Below are 17776 nucleotides of genomic sequence, written 5' to 3'. Positions count from 1 at the left end.
ATATGTCTACTGTCACTTTTGATCAATTTAATGAATCTGTGCTGAATAAAAGTATTCATTTCTTTAAAAAAAAATACAATACAGTGCCAGCAGTCAAAATTGTTAAAGATCCCATGAAGACATTGACAATGAATAGTCTTTCTGCTTTTTTTCACCACTCAATGTCCTTTTCCAGGGGAGTTGATGGATGGACAGCAGGGTCTCGTTCCCTCCAACTTTGTGGACTTTGTCCAGGATGAGGAGCTTCCCTCGATTCCTCTTTTGGACCGCATCAAGGAACCGTCCTACCTCAACCACAGCCCCACCTCCATGCCGAGCAGCGCCGTGAGCACTCTCAGCACGCTGCTCTCAGAGAGGCTGGACGCCCTGGGCTCGGGTACCGGGACGGGCACCAGCAGCAGCAGTGGGGTGAGCAGCCTGGGCATGAGCATGGGGCTGGGCATGGACTTTCTGGGACCCTGCAGCAACGGCACAGGCACGCTGGACGTGAACATCGATGAGATCGGAGAAGACATCGTGCCTTACCCCCGCCGCATTACCTTGATCAAGCAGCTGGCCAAGAGTGTCATTATAAGCTGGGACCCTCCGGTGGTTTTGCCTGGGTGGACGCCCATCAGCGGCTACAACGTCCTGGTGGATCAGGAGGTGCGCATGAGCGTGCCCTTCGGCGGCCGCACCAAGTCTTTGATTGAAAAGCTGAACCTGGCCTCCTGTACTCACCGCATCTCCATCCAGAGCATGACGGAGCGGGGGCTCTCCGATCCGCTGCGCTGCACACTGCTGGTGGGGAAAGATGTGGTGGTGGCACCCTATTACCTTCGTGTGGAGAATATCACACAAGTATCGGCTGAACTCACCTGGATGCCGAGCAACAGTAACTACAGCCACATGATCTTCCTGAATGATGTGGAGTATGATGTAGTGAAGCCTGGAGGGTACAAATACCACTTCTACAACCTGAAGCCCATGACGGTGTATAAGATACGGGTGGTGGCCCGACCCCATCAGATGCCCTGGCAGCTTCCCCTTGAACAGAGGGAGAAGAAGGAGGTCTCAGTGGAGTTCTGCACACAGCCAGCCGGTGAGTTAGCTAACACTGAGTGCACTCTCTACATGTTAAATTCTTATTGCTAAGTGATTTTACATCTGGTTATCACTAGGGCTGTTAATCAATTGAAACATTCAGTCAGATTAATTGCATAATATTTCGTTGCGTCGCAGATCGCCATGCGTTCTTGCAAAAACGTGAAGTTGATACTTCAAGATTGAATTGCTTCAATGGTAGGAACATTTCTTATTACAGAATTTTACATACAAGTCAGGGTTCATGATTAATTGCATTGTTTTTTTGTTTGTTTTTCTCGTTTTTTTATGAAATAAACCAAAATATATAATTGTAATATGATGTGTGTAAGATGCAATTAATATGCAGTTATTTTTTATATAATATTTAAAAATACATATTGATAAATATTATAATTTTATTAAGAAATTAATACATTTTTCTAGAAAGGATGCATTAACTAGATCAAAATTGACAGTAAAGACATTTATAATGTTACAGAAGATTTCTGTTAGAAATAAATGCTGTTCCTTTGAATAATCCCTGAAAAAAAAAAAATGTGTCAACTATTAAAATGGATAATAATAAGAAATGTTACTTGAGCACCAAGTCAGCATATCAGAATGGTTTCTGAAGGATCCTATGGCATTGAAGACTTACAATGCTAAAAATTAGCTTTGACATCACAGGAATAAATTGCATTTTAAAATATATAAAAAAAATTATAATAATTAGGGCTGTCAAAAGATTAATGGCGATTAATCGCATCCAAAATAAAAGTTTGTGTTTACATAATATATGTGTGTGTACTCTGTTAATTATTATTTATATATAAATACACACACAAGCATGTATATATTTAAGAAAAACATATTATTTTTATATATAAAACATTTATATTTATATATATTATAGATTATATAAATGTATATACAGTATATACATGCAAATATTTCTTAAATATATATACATGAATGTGTGTGTATTTATATATAAATAATAATTAACAGAGTACACACACATATATTATGTAAACACAAACTTTTATTTTGGATGCGATTATTCGCGATTAATCTTTTGACAGCCCTAATAATAATATTTCTCAATATTGTTGTTTTACTATTGTATTGATCAAATAAATGCAGCCTTGGTGATCATAAGATATTTCTTCCAAAAACATTATACAAATTTACTGACCCATAACTTTTTTTGTTGTTGTTGACTTATTTCAATAAATTGATGTGTCAGCTATCACTGACCTGGATTTTTACAGTACATTTTTATCAAGATTTTTCTCAAGTCTTGTCACCACCATGCCTATGTGTTGTCTGTGTTTGCTAGGCTATTGCTAAGAGCTTTCTAAAGTGCAGTTTCTATGGTGTTGTGAAATGTTTGTGGTAGCAGTTTTCTAGAATGTTTTTTCTATCTAATTAATCCAGTTTATCCATGTTGAATCAATTAAGGCTATTCTTGGTGACCTAAATCTAAAATCTGTAAAATATTTATTGCTGCTTTTAAATATTTGTACCCCTATATTTTTTATTATTATTATTTCCAGGCCAAAAACATCTGTAGTACCATGTTTTTAGGGTATGAAATCTCAAGAATTAGGATTGCTGCTGGTACCTCGAAATGAGCACAATGATGGATCATACCCTAACTAAAATATTAAAATCAATATTTTGATCATGACAGGGACTAAAATTGACAGAAAGCCTAATCAAGGCTTATGTTTTCAGATCAAAATACATTGTATTAGTATCCTTGGTCTTTTTTATTAATGTAATTAAAGGTTTAGTTCACCCAAAAATGAAAATTAGCCCATGAATTTACTCATCCTCAAGTCATCCTAGGTGTATATGTCATTCTTCGTTCAGACGAATACAATCTTGAGTTATATTAAAAAATGTCCTGGCTCTTCCAAGCTTTATAATGGCGAGAAAATCCGTCGGTTATGTCTTAAGTGAATGTAAACAGTTGACACAGAAAACGCATGTGTAACAGTATATCGCAGGGGTTGCGAACTCCGGTCCTGAAGAGCCTCAGCCCTGAAGAGTTCAACTCCAACCCTGATAAAACTGTAGCTTTTTAGTAACACTTCAGATTTTGGTTAGCTTGTTCAGGTGTGTTTGATTAGGGTTGAAGCAAAACTATGCAGGACTGTGGCTCTCCAGGACCGACATTCGCCACCCCTGGTATGTTGGATCCGTGCAGCTCTTAAAGTGACAGCAGCCTAATATTCCTGCTGCCATCACTATAAGTCTTGACTAAATAACTTTTGTAATGTATATTTTATTCATAAAGTGCAGTGCTATTTTACATTTGATTACATTGTATGTACCTAAACACCTGACAATCTTAAAACACTGTTTATTTGTGTAAAGTGTTTACTTTAATAATGTTTGAAATGTATATTAGTTAGGCTAGTTGTTTTTTGCTATGGTATTTTAAACCATATAGTTCCTTGTGTAAGTGTTCTTTAGCCTGTTGATTTTGTTTCCCATGGTATTCAGCCACAATGAAATGTTCTGCAATAAGACTTAGAATAAATTTGAATGATATCTAAGTTAGCTTTTTTATCGTATTGGAGTCGAAATTAGGAATCAATAAGAATCAGAATCAATAAGCAGAATCATAATCGTTAAAATTCAACCCTACCGGTGAGAGAACTGATCAACTGAATGATATTTGGTCTCAATGTAGACAGAATACGTGACAGAATAACACACTAGGGTGTAGGGCCGTGCAGATTTTCGTGAATGATGCTCTTATAGTTGTGCTATCACTGTTTAGCGATGTCATTGTATGTTCCGGGAAAACTGAAGTTGTCGGTAACAGTGCCTTTTAACTGTTGTTTTGGATCCGGCAATTATTCATTTAAAAATGAAGCACTGCACCCACGTCTAGAAATGTTTGACTTTTTTCCAACTTTTAAGGGCCAATTATGAAAATATCTGTACCTAGAGCAGACTCTGATAAAATTTAACTGGAGGGAACAAGTTTGTCTTTGTAGCTCTACAAATTCCTATGAGACCAGCAATCATAATCCTTGTTCAATTATGTTCTCATCCAAATATTTTGAAGATGGATATCATAAAATTTGTGAGTTGTTTGTGGGAGTTCCTCATGTGTCAGTTAACAGTTAACATTAGGCTTGTAACCTTGATGTTTGCTATGCTGTTTCTGTTAATCAATTCACCCTGCTAAAGGAGGAGACTGGGAGTTTAGTGCTCCATAATGAGCTTCCTACCCTAGAGAGACTGTAGACAAGCACAAGCTGCCTTCATTAAAAGAACCCTATGGCATGTTAGCGTAAAAAAAACAAGAGCTGTCGGCTCTGGTTTTCACACAGCACCTATTACACAGACGTCTACCTGAGATGTTGATCAACCGAGTTGCGTTTTGCTTTTCTTCATCTCTCAACGCTGATCCCAGAGGACCCTGAAGATGCCTTGTTTTTAAGCTTTGGAGTACAGACGAATGAGAGTGGAGGAAATGAATGAATGCGTGATGAATGGAAATGGGACGAGCGTTTGCCGCAGTAGGGAAGCGGAGCGACTGAAGATGAAAAGAGGAAGAATCAGAGAGGATGTGAGAAAGGCGAGGGCGGAGGGGGATGCCCGGTATTCTGCTTCTGAGGGAGTCCTCGCTTGCTCCTTCTTTACTGTCTCCCACATTATTTCACACCGGAACACACACTGAGACGTATACACACTCGTTGCAATGCCAAGAAGCAGAGCAGACACGCATATGAGGATGCTTTCAGTGCCAGCTCATTTTTTTCCCTCTGATCCCGAGTGTGACAGCCATTGTCCAGGGAGGAAATGAAAGGCCGTCAGCATTATCATGGCTGTCTCCTGCTGTGCCGTGGCTCTCAGCAGAGCCTATGATCATTAACAGTTGCAGATTTTATTGGTATAGAATGTTAATTAATCCTAATGTTCTGTTTGGTGTTGAGAGACCTGAAGACCCATTTAATACATCATGAATCCATGGATATTCCATGACTTATTCTAGTCTTATGTGGACTAGAAGTATTGAGAACTTCACAGCATTTTACTAATCAATGGTATCAATGTATTACTAATGTTTGAGTTCTCATATACAGCAGATATGGGTAATATGCTAAGATAAATAATATTTTTTTTGTTTGATGTACATACTAGAGATTCATTTTTTTTAACCCTTAAATGCATGAATGTTTCGCCAATCATTATTACATATTCGGCAATAGTGAAAAACTCTCCTGACATTAGAGCAGTGGTTTTCACTCCTGTCCTGGGGACCCCTCACCACTGCACATTTTTTATGTCTCCCTCATCAGACACCCAATTCAAGGCTGAATCCGAAATCACCCCCTATACCCTCAAATAGGGCACTATTTGAGGGGATAGCCATTGGTAGTGGTGTCTGAAACCATAATGGACATGATTGAGTGCACTCATTCAATCCCACGTTGCACCGCAATAACGAGTGTACAGCCGATGGAAACTCAACGGCTGTCCGACTTCACGCACTCGTTTTCATTCACTCCTTCAAGTTAACTATATTAGTTGACTAACGTAGGGAATAGTGATTGAGGGTTTAGGGGGTGATTTCGGATTCAGCCCACGGCCGTTTCTCAATATGCGTTCTTGTCTGTACTTGTGTTCTCGTGGACCCGTGAAACGTCATCAGTCGCTGCCCAAGTACTGTTCCAATTCAAAGTTCACATCTAGCTATAGACAAGTACAGTTCAAATCCCCGGATGTGTCCTTGATCCGCCCCTTTTATCGAGGATGCATCGAGAGGAGACTTCAGACAGACCGGTATCCCAGAATGCATCTCGTACCAACGGACGCAACGATCAGTAAAATATTAAATACAATTATAAAATGTTAAAATATTTGTTAAATAGTTTTATTTATCATATTTATGTTTTATTTTTGTAATGTGTTTTTGTTAAGTCGTGTTATAATATTGTTTTGAACTGCTTGTTATTTACAACCATTTTCATTGTTTTTTGTTTTGTTTTTTGCGGGTGCCTTGAATTGTAGCTATTAAATCCACATAAAAATCCTAATAATCAAACTAAATCATAATAATTATTAATGTTAATAATAATATAGGCCTAGGGAGCCCACAACAACAACAACAACAAATACATTTTAAAAATGTATTGTCCCGTTTTTTTAATTAAAAGATAATAACAAATGAGATTTTAGTGATATTTTGATCACTCAAATAGGAAATCTCCCCAGTTTCCATTTCAGAAATCTGGTCACCTTACCTAAACCACATATTAATGTTTAATATAGGCCTATTATTATTATTTTTTTTAAATCTAAACGAAAAGAGGCAGGGTTGTGTTTTATACTTCGTTTTGTTATAAATATATAAGATAAGGAATGTAGCTCCTCCCGTCCTCATGAGTTCGTTCTCCCGAGTCGAACTTGGCAAGTCCGAACTACCAAGGACGCAAGTCAGAAGTTTGCGTACTTGGTATTGAGAAACGGCCCAAGTCTTGCAGTCTCTACTAATGAGCTGATGATTTGAATCAGGTGTGTTAGATGAGGGAGAAAAAACACAAAATGTACAAAATGTGCACTGGTTGGGGGTCCCCAGGACAGGTTTGAGAACCACTGCATGCATTAGAGTAACTGTTACAGAAGAATAAAATAAAGCATATTTTGTTACCTTTTGGAACTTGGAATGGTTCAGTTTGAGCTGATGTTTTTTATACCATCATTCATCACTGTCCTCGTCAGAGCTCATTTCCCAGTACATTCAGAATCTGCCTCATATTCACCATCTCAAACATATTCTCAAAACTGTCATTTTAAACACCCTCAAAGTCAATAATTTGATTGCTGACAGCTTCAAGATCCACCATCAAGTGACAGTGACAGTAATATTTGATTGTGTTCAGTACTTAGACTGCAGTAAATCGCTGAGCAATTTCAAGTTTTGCTGATGATTCTTCCTATTCTTTTGTTTTCTGCCTGCGGTAACTATGAGTGAAACATCACTCATTGTTGTGCATCAGACATTGCCACATTGTGGAATAAATGTGAACTGCATGTATTCAGTCATCCAAGATTCCCTGGGTCAACAGCGACCCTATACAGTATTTACAAAAAATGAGTGGGAAAAAGCATTCTATCATTTACATTTACATTTATGCATTTGGCAGACGCTTTTATCCAAAGCGGCTTACATTGCATTCAAGGTACACATTTTTTTTTCTTGTTATATTGCTTATAATTAATTTATTGAGGAATTCTAAGAAGGTTGATGTCTAACTTGATGAGGAGGAGGGTAGTGAATGACGTCCCAGGTCACTAGAAACCCAATATATGCATTTAAGGGTTTATGTATTTAATTGTTCAGCTGACCTCAGACACAACATCGCTATAATGATTACCTGTTTCTGAAGTTGTATTTACACTTCCGTTCAAATGTTTGGGGTCGGTTTTATTGTTTATGAAAGAAATTACTCTTCTGCCCTCTTTTCATACTTTGCTTTGACAACGATCTATACAAAGCCGCAGTAAAGGTCATAGACAGAAGTCAGGGTGAAACTCTGGAGACCTTTTTGTGAAATTGAAATGAACAAAGATTTTGAAAAAATACTATCTCTAACAAAGTTACAGTCACTTCACATAGCTCAAAACAGAATGTAAGGTGCACTCAAATGAAAGATGCATATAAATCACCTTTACACAACATAGAATTGTTAAGATGAATAAACAATCTAACATCACAATTATGTGCCTCGAGTTACTATTAGGGTGTTGTGTAAATAGTTCTTAAAAACATATGCATAACTTATCAAAATTCACATAATCATATGTTACTGCATAAATGTACCTTTTAAATATACAGATTGTGCTTTTTCAAGAGCAAAACGAAAAGGATGGGCGTAGATGCACATCTGCACAATGAGCTCTGAGTTCTTAAAGTGACCACTAGATGTCAGTACTAAGAAAGCAAACTATAATATTATTAGGACCAGGACACTCACCAAGGTTGCATTTATTTTATCAAAATACAGTGAAAACAGTAAAATTGTGAAATATTTAAAAATAACTGTTTACTACTTTCATATATTTTAAAATGTAATTATTTCCTGTGATAGCAAAGCTGAATTTTCAGCTGCCATTACTCCAGTCTTCAGAGTCACATGATCCTTCAGAAATCATTCTAATGTACTGATTTGGTGCTCAAGAAACAATAACTATTATCATCAACCTGTGATATATTTTAGGAATCTTCAATAAATTAAAAGTTCAAAAGAATACAATTTATTTAAAAGAAAGTTTTTGTAGCATTATACATGTCTTTGCTGTTACTTTTGATCAATTTAAAGCATCTTTGCTAAATAAAAATATTTATTTATTTTCTACTAATAACAATACTACTTACCCCCAACTTTTGATCGGTAGTGTATCTTCGTTTTTTAATCTATTAATCTAAATTAATCTATTTGCCAGTGTTAGCTGAAGCTGTTATTTCGATAAAATCACCAAATATGAGGTGCTTTCGACCCATCTTTTGGTAAATACCAAAGCACAGTCAGCCTTGCGGTTACTGTGTGTAAGCATTTACATAGTGGTATTGCCTTATAAATGAATAAATACATTTTATAATTGTCATTTATTTGTATAAACTTTCATTTTGCAATGTAATAATGTAAAGGAATTTGTGAAAACCCAGTTTAGTTGGAAAGCAATAGATCAGAAGTGGCTTTGTGCACACCAGCTTTTTAGAAAATGCAAAGAAATCAATGATTTTAAAGTGTGAAAAGAATGTATTTTTCTCCCACAATGCCTATCTCTGATTTATTTTTATTTTTTTATTGATGCTTTTAATTGATATAGAATGTTAATTAAGGGAAGGAAGGATGGAACGGTCATGGTGGAATGGTCCTGCTCACAGATTATCGAATTTCTAGCACAGTGGACTGCATGCTTCAGGGCATCTTGATGTCTTGAGATAAATGAACCTTCGGTCTAGTCTAGTGCACGTTGTGTTCCCCACCTACAGATTGTGTAATATATACAGGGCAATGTAAACCTATCTGCGGGCTTCCCTGCGGACTAACAGCGCAGGCTTTTATTACGTGATGCCCATCTTCAGGCGTTTAGCCGCGCAGCAGCCACCTCAAATGAAGGCCTGATCAGATAAAGACAGCCTTTGAGCTGTTTTCAATTACAGAGCATTGATCCAGTTCCTCTGGATCAACTTCACAAATTACATGATCCACTTTTAGCTCCACTGTCTTTCCACAGGCTCTCAGTCATGGCCCTGATGTCTCTGGGCCGATCAGCGCTCCGAGCACCCCGTGGGCTCTGATCAGTGAGGGGTGGTCATTGATTAAGCACTCCCCGATGATCTGTCATGTGGTGGGCAGAGAAGTGATCATTGTGGATTAGTGTGATTCATCGAAGAGCTCAAACATGTGACAGGACTACCTGCTCTCTGACATCAGGATGGCTTCTCTTAATTGATTGTTTGACTGAGAGCTTGTCATTGGGAAACCATATACAGTTTTAGTTAGTGTTTTAGCAGACAAAGAACTGTGAGGGCATTTAACACAATTAAATGCTGTTCAAAAGTTTTGAAAAAAGTGGGAAGTTTTGTGTGAGGGAAGAAACTGAGTTGTCCTGATGGGCTGCGCGCAAAGATATAGATGATTTATATGAGCCAGTTATTTTAAGCGAACAATCAAAAATAATAATAATATATTTATTTTAATTAAAGTGGTCATGAAATGAGAAATCAACTTTCCCTTGAGCTTTTGATATATAAAAGGTCATGGTAATATAAGAATATCCTGTAAGTTTCAGAGCTAAAAACTTCCTTGTTAGTCAAAGAAAAGCTTTTATTGACAGCTGGCCCAGCAAACGATCGATTTCAGAATGTGCCACACCTTGACGTCATCGTGTGGTGAAACACCGCCTCAACAGAAAAAGAACAACGCCTGATTCTGTAACCCCGCCCACCGACTCGTGCCACAAACATGACATAGGCCTACATAGAGATAAACCGGATCGAACTTCTAAGCAGTAAACATACCACATAAGCTTCATTTGGATTCCAATATTATGAATCCATGGATGAACTTTATTTTTAATGAATATCCAGCTCACGTGGGGAAGACATTGCTCGTCTGTTCCTTCATTTCACCACGGATTTGTTTGTAAACAAGAGACTGGATTTGCAGATAGGATGAGATTACATGAATGAATGAAGCAACACACTAATGTGAGTAAAAAATGTTTTTTATATGTGATAGTATTGCATTGTTACAGATCGTTTGATATCTATTGATTATGTGTACGTGTCTAACTGAACATTAGCACGCTGTCAAAGGCTGAAGAATCCTTTATTTGTTGTTGGTTCATTGCGATTCTGGATCAGACTTGGACATGTATGGGCCAGTGCTCGCAAAGCCCAACGTCCTGGGGCTATGTGTTTTTCAGACGGGCTACCAAAACGTATCACCGGCCTGCCGACAAGCTATCTTAAATAGGGAAATAACATTCCTTTCTTGATGTGCTATGTTCACTCTCTTGGCTTGATATTTGAAGGGTGCGCACGTGTGTGTGTGTGTGTGTGTGTGTACGGTTTGCGGATATGTTCACCGATTGGGCAGGCCACGTAAAAAAAAAAAAAAAAACATTTCAATCAATGGCAGATGGATGAGAGATGAATCATTATGTTTGTTTGATAGACATTTTGCGAGCCCTGTGGGCGATTCATTCCGGTTGCCGTTTCCCCACACGCTTTCAAAACAATTCTCACATGTACTGACAGGGGAGCGGAAGCTCATTAAATATGCAAATCTTATCCAATCCTAGCCGTGGGCATTTACTTGCAAGTCTTCAGTGCGGCACACCCATAAAAACAGAGCGTTCCAGGAGAGAGCCTCAAAACCAGGGTAGAAAATAGCCTATTACTTATTCATTATGATGTTTTTTGAATGTCAAAACCACGCGAATGTCAGAAGTTGGCCTCAGGCAACAGTATAAAACATTTTAAAAAGCCAGTTCATGACCCCTTTTAAAATAAAAAAATATACAGTAAAGTCGGCGTTAACGCTTCTCATGTAATTTGAATGGGTGACGTCATGTGTTGCCGAACTGAATTGTGGGTTCCGTTGCAGCTTGTCACTGGCGTTGCTTGCGGCAGAAGTTGAACATTTTTCAAGCGCCAAGGCAGGCTTCAGCCAATCAGAAAAATAATGTGATCGGCTGTTGTTACTATGATGGCCACATCAGAACCAAGCTTTAGACACGCCCTCCTTCAAGCGTCGACACCAACGCACAGTGTGAATGCAGTGTAGCCGGATTCACAAGCAAATAATTCTTAAGAGACAGTTTTTTTTAAGCAAATCAAAAGCATACAGTGTGAACAGACTCAAATTCACAAGCAAATGGGGTGGTGCTTTTTATGAAATCAAAAGGCATAACCAGGGGTGCGTTCCCCAAAAAGGAAGAAGTCATTTTTTAAGAAGTCATTAAAAAAGAAGAGTTACTGATTTGATTCAGTCTCAAGCACTGTCCTGTATCATTTACAGCATCAGCAGAGAGAAAATGTATTTCCGTATGAAAAAATATGTAAATAAAATGGACTTTTTAATTGTAATTGATTCCAAATTAGAATCAGATCAAATCAAATTGAGAGTTTCTGAACTGGAATCCAATCAAATCAGGAAATCTGTATCGCTACCTATCCCCAACGAACATCATCTTTTAAATTGAATCCAAGCCAGAGATGAGACGAATGACGTGTGCTTGTCTCTTTCTCTTGCTCTCTCTCTCTCTCTCTCTCTCTCTCTCTCTCTCTCTCTGTCTCCATTCACTCCAGCACTGTTATGCAAAACGGCTGAAGTGATAACTGCACATTGTTTGTTTTAGGTTCTGAGATGGTGCGGTCCATTGCTGGCAGCCATATATAACACTCAGTATGATTAAGACGAATCAGCCCACATAAAATAAGGGTGCTGACATAAGCAAATACACTATGATAGTCTATGCACAGCTGCCGTCCCTTTCGGCTGTAAAATGCACGCACACGCACACCCACATGCACATTTACATGCCCGTTATACATGCATCATATTTTCATGCATGCACATGTTTCTGAAAGCATAATGCATGTCACAGGCTACACACAAATTTGCTTGGATCATGATAGTAGTGTAGCAACAGTATTCTGTTATTTCATGAACATCCTCTTTTTTGTTTCAGGTCCTCCTTTACCTCCTCAGGATGTGCAAGTTCAGTCGGGACAGACACCTGGAGTCTTGCAGATCCGGTGGAAGCCCCCTCCCCTCACTCCTACCGGCACTTCCAATGGAGCCAGTGTAATTGGCTACATAGTCTGCACTAAAGGTCAAAAGGTGAAGTGATGTTGCTGATTCTTACTGCCAGCATGCCATTTGCTCATAACACCTACTGATTTGCAATAAGCTGTGTGCCCTGCTAATGAAGCCAATGAAAGGCTGTTATGCTAGTTCATATGTTTGGAGTGCAGATTTCAATTCTGCTCACTGGCACCATCTGGTGATCGCTTGTGTCACTGGATGGCCAATGTTTCCCCTATGTTATATAATGCAGGGGTTTATGTAAGTCATTTTTGGATAATCAGACAAAAACATATTTTGAAATTATATCAATCAACCCCTTTTTGTGTGAGACAAAAAACTGTATATTTGATGTATATTAAATACATAATTATCAATGTATTTGTATACATTATACATGTATTTCTGGGATATTTTGCATGTACCAGTGAGTTTAAATAAAGCAGGTCTATATTAAATACATAATTATCAATGTATTTGTATACATTATATATGTATTTCTGGGATATTTTTCATGTACCAGTGAGTTTAAATAAAGCAGGTCTCACCAATAAGAATGTCTTGATGGTCCAAGACCAGTTTGATGAAGTTCCGGGTCCGTTGACAGAAATGTCACTATGCAGCTTGTTTTACATTCATGAATTATGCCGTACATATGTTTTTGTGCCTGGAAAACATTTGGATTTCTATGATGTATTAAGCATCTAGCTGACTTTTGTCAAAACATTTGTCAAAATTGTGAGAATTACTTTGTTACGAAACACCATATGCTGTTCTTTGTGTGTTTATGAATTTATGTCTGTCACAGAATTAATTTGTATTTGTGTAATTTACTGCTACACACTTTTATTGCACATTTGTATATATATATATATATATATATATATATATATTAAAATATAAAATATATAAATAATACATAAATAAAAGATGTATATAAATTAACATATTAAAAATAAAATATATTATTTTATAATATATCCAGGTCAGGACCATTTAAAAATTTTAGATTGGTAAGATTTTTAATATATATATTTTTTCAGATTAATTCTGTTCTTTTTAACTTTCTATTCAGCAAAGAATCTTGAAAAAAGTTGTACACAACTGTTTTCAACACTGACAATAATAATACAAAAAAAATTCTTGAGCAGCAAATCAGCAATTACAGTGATTTCTGAAGGATTATGATGCTAAACATTAAGCTTTTCATCACAGGAATAAATTGTGTTTTAAAATATATTCAAATAGACACTATAGTTATTTTAAACTGTAAAAAATATTTCATTACTGTTTTTGCTGTATTTTGGATCAAATAAATGCACTTCTTTTAAAAACATTAAAACATCTTACCAATCTAATTTCTGACAGGGCAAGTGCAAATCAAATACAAATTTAAATGTATAATATATATTTTAAAATATATTATTTTATATTTATTATGTTTATTATTTGTGTTTTATGTATGTTTTATATTGTTATCTATAATGTTTTATTTTAATGAAAAGTATAAAATGTATTTATTTCTAACACATATTGAAAATAAAATTGATAATATTTGTTATTTTGCCTGGGAAAATATCAAGTAAAATAACAGGGCAAGTACAAATCTGAATAACTGCCCAACTGAACCAAAAGAAAACACTCTTTATTGTTCATCTTTGCAAAGGCACATTTGTTTATCCTGCATTTCTGTTTGTTTGTTTTCAGATAGCAGAGATAATGTACCCCACAGCAGATTTTGTTACGGTGGAACTGAATCGTATCCAGTGTCTGGAAGCGCGGGAGGTCGTAGTGAGGACAATATCAGCACAAGGAGAGTCGCAAGACTCTCCCGTTGCCGCCATTCCGCACAGCCTCCTGGTGCCTCAGCTCCATGGACACCCTCACCTCCAGTCTCACTCTCAGACTCAACCACCTCCCTACCCGCAAGCCTACCCCCCAACCCATCCACAACCGCACGTCCAGCCTCACTCCGTCCCTCCACCTCACCCTCATCCCCCACCCTCACATCCTCACACCCACCCCTCACCATCTCTGTACCCCTTGTCTAAACCCAAACTCCTACCAAGTGCCAGAGACCCCCATGCCAAAGAGACAGAGATGAGCAGGCGACCGGGACAGTCCTGGGAGCCACATCCCCGGGCCCCGTCACCCCTACCACACCCTTCGCACTCGGGGCACACGCTAGAGCCCCCTCACATAGAGGGCCGGCGCTCGCCCTCCCCTCAGAGGATCTTGCCTCAACCTCAGGGAGCGCCCATTCCTAACACAGTGGCTCGTGCTATGGCCCGCCAGGCTGCGCAGAGGAGCGCCCCGAACAACAGGGTGAGTCCACTAGTTTGTTTGAGTAAATGAGGAAGTTGATGTCAATATGTCAATATAGATGATTGCTAGCATACTATGAAGCAGCATGCCTTCACATGCCCACCCTTCACCCTCCCCGTACACAATATCGATTCTTAACTCCCAAGAATCGATCTTTTAGTCTATGCTGTTTTCAGTTGATGAATAAACAAAATTCAGCACGCCTCCCATCCAATAAATCGCAATAAGCTTTGTAACTTTTCATATGAAACAAAGATTTCAAATTCTGTGTATTTTACTTTGAAATTCGAACAATAAATACTGTTTGGAGCTTTAATGTGGCATGACAGATCGCTATTGCCGCCTCAGATCAAGCGAAGCAGCAGCGCAAAGCAAATCATCTCTTCAGTTTTAAAATCTCCTTAATTTTCATAAAACTGAGGACCCGCTGGAACTTTTTTATTCAGACACATGCTCCCAAGAACATTTTACAATTCGCACACATCTCTTTCTATTTTGTAAAGAAAAACTACGCTCCTGCGCACATACGTATTCAGACGCTTGCCTATAGACTAAACACGTAATGCTTATGTGCATGCCGTCACCGCTCTCTTTTTTTGACGTTTACACGAAGATGATAACGGTATTGTTTCAAAACCTGTTTCGGGGTTTGCGTTCTCTAGCCGGCGGGCGCTGTTGCCGTGCAGATAAGCGGCCGGAACGCATTGAGAGTTTTCTATTTTGGTTGAAAATGGTGTCGTGTAAGTGGCCCAAAAGTAACTAACTAATGATTTTTTACAACGGAAATTAATGAATCAAAAACTTACTTTAGCTGGACAATAACTTTTTTCTAGAGCTGATGTACAGCCAAAACAATCTCTCTTCTCTTCCATTAATTTCCTATTATCACTGTAAAGCTGCTTAAAACAATCTATATTGTGAAAAGCGCTATATAAATGAAGGTGGCTTGACTTGACTTTAGTCGCAAAAGTGAGTGAAAAGCATGCAATGTGAAACCCTGACTTGATAGTTGTGATCTGTTTCAGGTGGAGAGGAGAAACATCTTCAGTGATAAGGGTAACACTTCACAGTCATTAAACTCAGATGAGGAAGAGGACGGGTACGATTCCCCCCATGTCAGGCGAAGAGGAGCTTCTGTGGACGAGTTTCTCAGAGGTTCTGAGCTGGGCAGAAACGTGAGTCTTTGAAACAACAGTCTTCTCAACTTTAAAGGGCTTCATCTCTGTTATTGCACAAGGAAAGTTTTCTGGGAGTTTTGGGCCTGCTGACAGTATCGTCATGCATTGTCACTACACCTTGCGTGCGTTTATGTGTCTCGTACTAACTTTTTTGACACAAGAAATGGGCATTTCTGTTTATTTATGCTGTACAAATCATTACAAAATGTACACTCCAAGTGTCACAATATATTATATTGAATTATAATTATATTTATGTTTAATAAGTATGTTGAATTATATTGTCTTTTCTCTGTTAACATTGGTGAAATGCCATTCTAATACCTGCATGTCTTAAAATGTTGAAATATGGGGGGCGCTACATTATTCATGGGGTGCACATTCATACAATTTTGCAAGTGCCCCAAATGAGGCCACCTTATGCCTATTTACTTGTTTCCTTTATTTTTCTTTATTTCTTTTCTTTTCTTTCTCGTAGTAATACTAATAATAATTTGTATTTATATAGCACGTCAACACTTCAAAGTTGCTTTACAAAGGAACAGAGAAAAGGAAGCAACATACAAATAAATCATAGGTCTAAAAAGAGGGAGGGGAATATATAAAAATATAAATCCAAGCAAATCAAACAAAACATCCAAGCTATACAAATAGAGAAAAACAGAGACAGATTTGCAAAAGCAATTAAGAGTGAAGTACAAAATTATGGACCAGAAACATGGTGAGATTTCTTCCTGATCTCTGTACCTCCAGCATCATCAATACAGCCAGAGTGAGGAGTACTACACCGAGAGCAGTCGGGGCTCTGATCTGTCTGACATCATGGAGGAGGATGAGGAAGAGCTCTACTCGGAGATGCAGCTGGAAGAAGGCCGCCGCCGCAGCATCAACTCACACAACACGCTTAAGGTATGGAACAGACACCCTACCGGCCGCCGTCTGTCTTGGGCGTGGGCCACAGGGCCGCAGTCTAGAGGCTGGGACAGACAAAGGGGGATGGAGTATGCCATGGTCTGTAGGGCTCCTCCGATGGGGTGGTACTAGCTGGTTGCCTTCAACCTTATAGAATTGGTTTGAAAGGCCAACTGCAGTAGTTAAGGCGGTTTTTAGAGGTACGCATATTTTTGTTATAAAGTAACTCCTTAGATTTGTCCTGAATATGAGGGGGGTTGTTAGACCTCTGATGTTGTAGACAAAGCTTGAGCGACAAGATCTTAACAGGTCACCCCATCCTCAGTCTCTCCTGGGTCTTAAAAGCGGGTCGCTTTGCACTACCGAACTTCGACGTCATCCAGTCATTTAGCCAGCTTTGTATAAGCCTGTCCAGTCATACAAAGCTCAATACATCTGAATGGCTTGACTTGAGGCTGCACACACAATGCATGAGTAGACGATCTGATATGCTTTACGCGCTCCAGGTGTTGCAAACTGTGTTGTTCAGTTTTAAGTACTGCATCACTATGCATTTGTATCTAGTAGAATAGGTCTGGATTACTCTATATAGTAGAAGTGGCTCTTGTTACTTGGAATTGACAGGATTATTTAGCTAGCAGATTCTTCAATTTATTGCATATGACAATCACATATGTGCGGATATATACGTTGTGTATTTGTTTGCCTTGCCTGAAGTGTTCACCTCTTGAAATATAATGCCATGGTTTTATGTGTTTGTGATTATTATTATTAAATAAAAACAGGGTTTGTTTGTGTACTGTATGTATGAGTATTACATAAATGTAACCTGTTTAAAGTGTCAAATTAGCTTTTGCTTGATCAGGTGAAAATGCACATATCATTCCAAGGGCATTTTGGGAATCTCATTTAAGTAAAGTATGCTTAAATGAAACAGTTATTCACTTT

The 17776-nt window shown here is 38.2% G+C and overlaps 1 protein-coding gene across 1 annotated transcript in view; it reads left to right on the top strand.

The window, feature by feature from the left end:
* Positions 1–17776, top strand: part of rimbp2b (RIMS binding protein 2b) — a 55511-nt gene that overhangs the window by 21554 nt on the left and 16181 nt on the right. Inside the window, exons 10-15 of the mRNA XM_079826624.1 lie at positions 176–1081; positions 1222–1281; positions 12298–12449; positions 14121–14738; positions 15764–15913; positions 16670–16825. Coding sequence (XP_079682750.1) covers positions 176–1081; positions 1222–1281; positions 12298–12449; positions 14121–14738; positions 15764–15913; positions 16670–16825 — 2042 coding nt within the window. The remainder of the gene's footprint in view (positions 1–175; positions 1082–1221; positions 1282–12297; positions 12450–14120; positions 14739–15763; positions 15914–16669; positions 16826–17776) is intronic.

Source organism: Gobio gobio (assembly GCF_949357685.1).
Source record: "Gobio gobio genome assembly, chromosome: 10".
In the NCBI taxonomy this organism is placed as follows: domain Eukaryota; kingdom Metazoa; phylum Chordata; class Actinopteri; order Cypriniformes; family Gobionidae; genus Gobio; species Gobio gobio.
The sequence above is the reverse complement of the archived record's forward strand: the minus strand, read 5'-3'. Positions and strand labels throughout refer to the sequence as shown.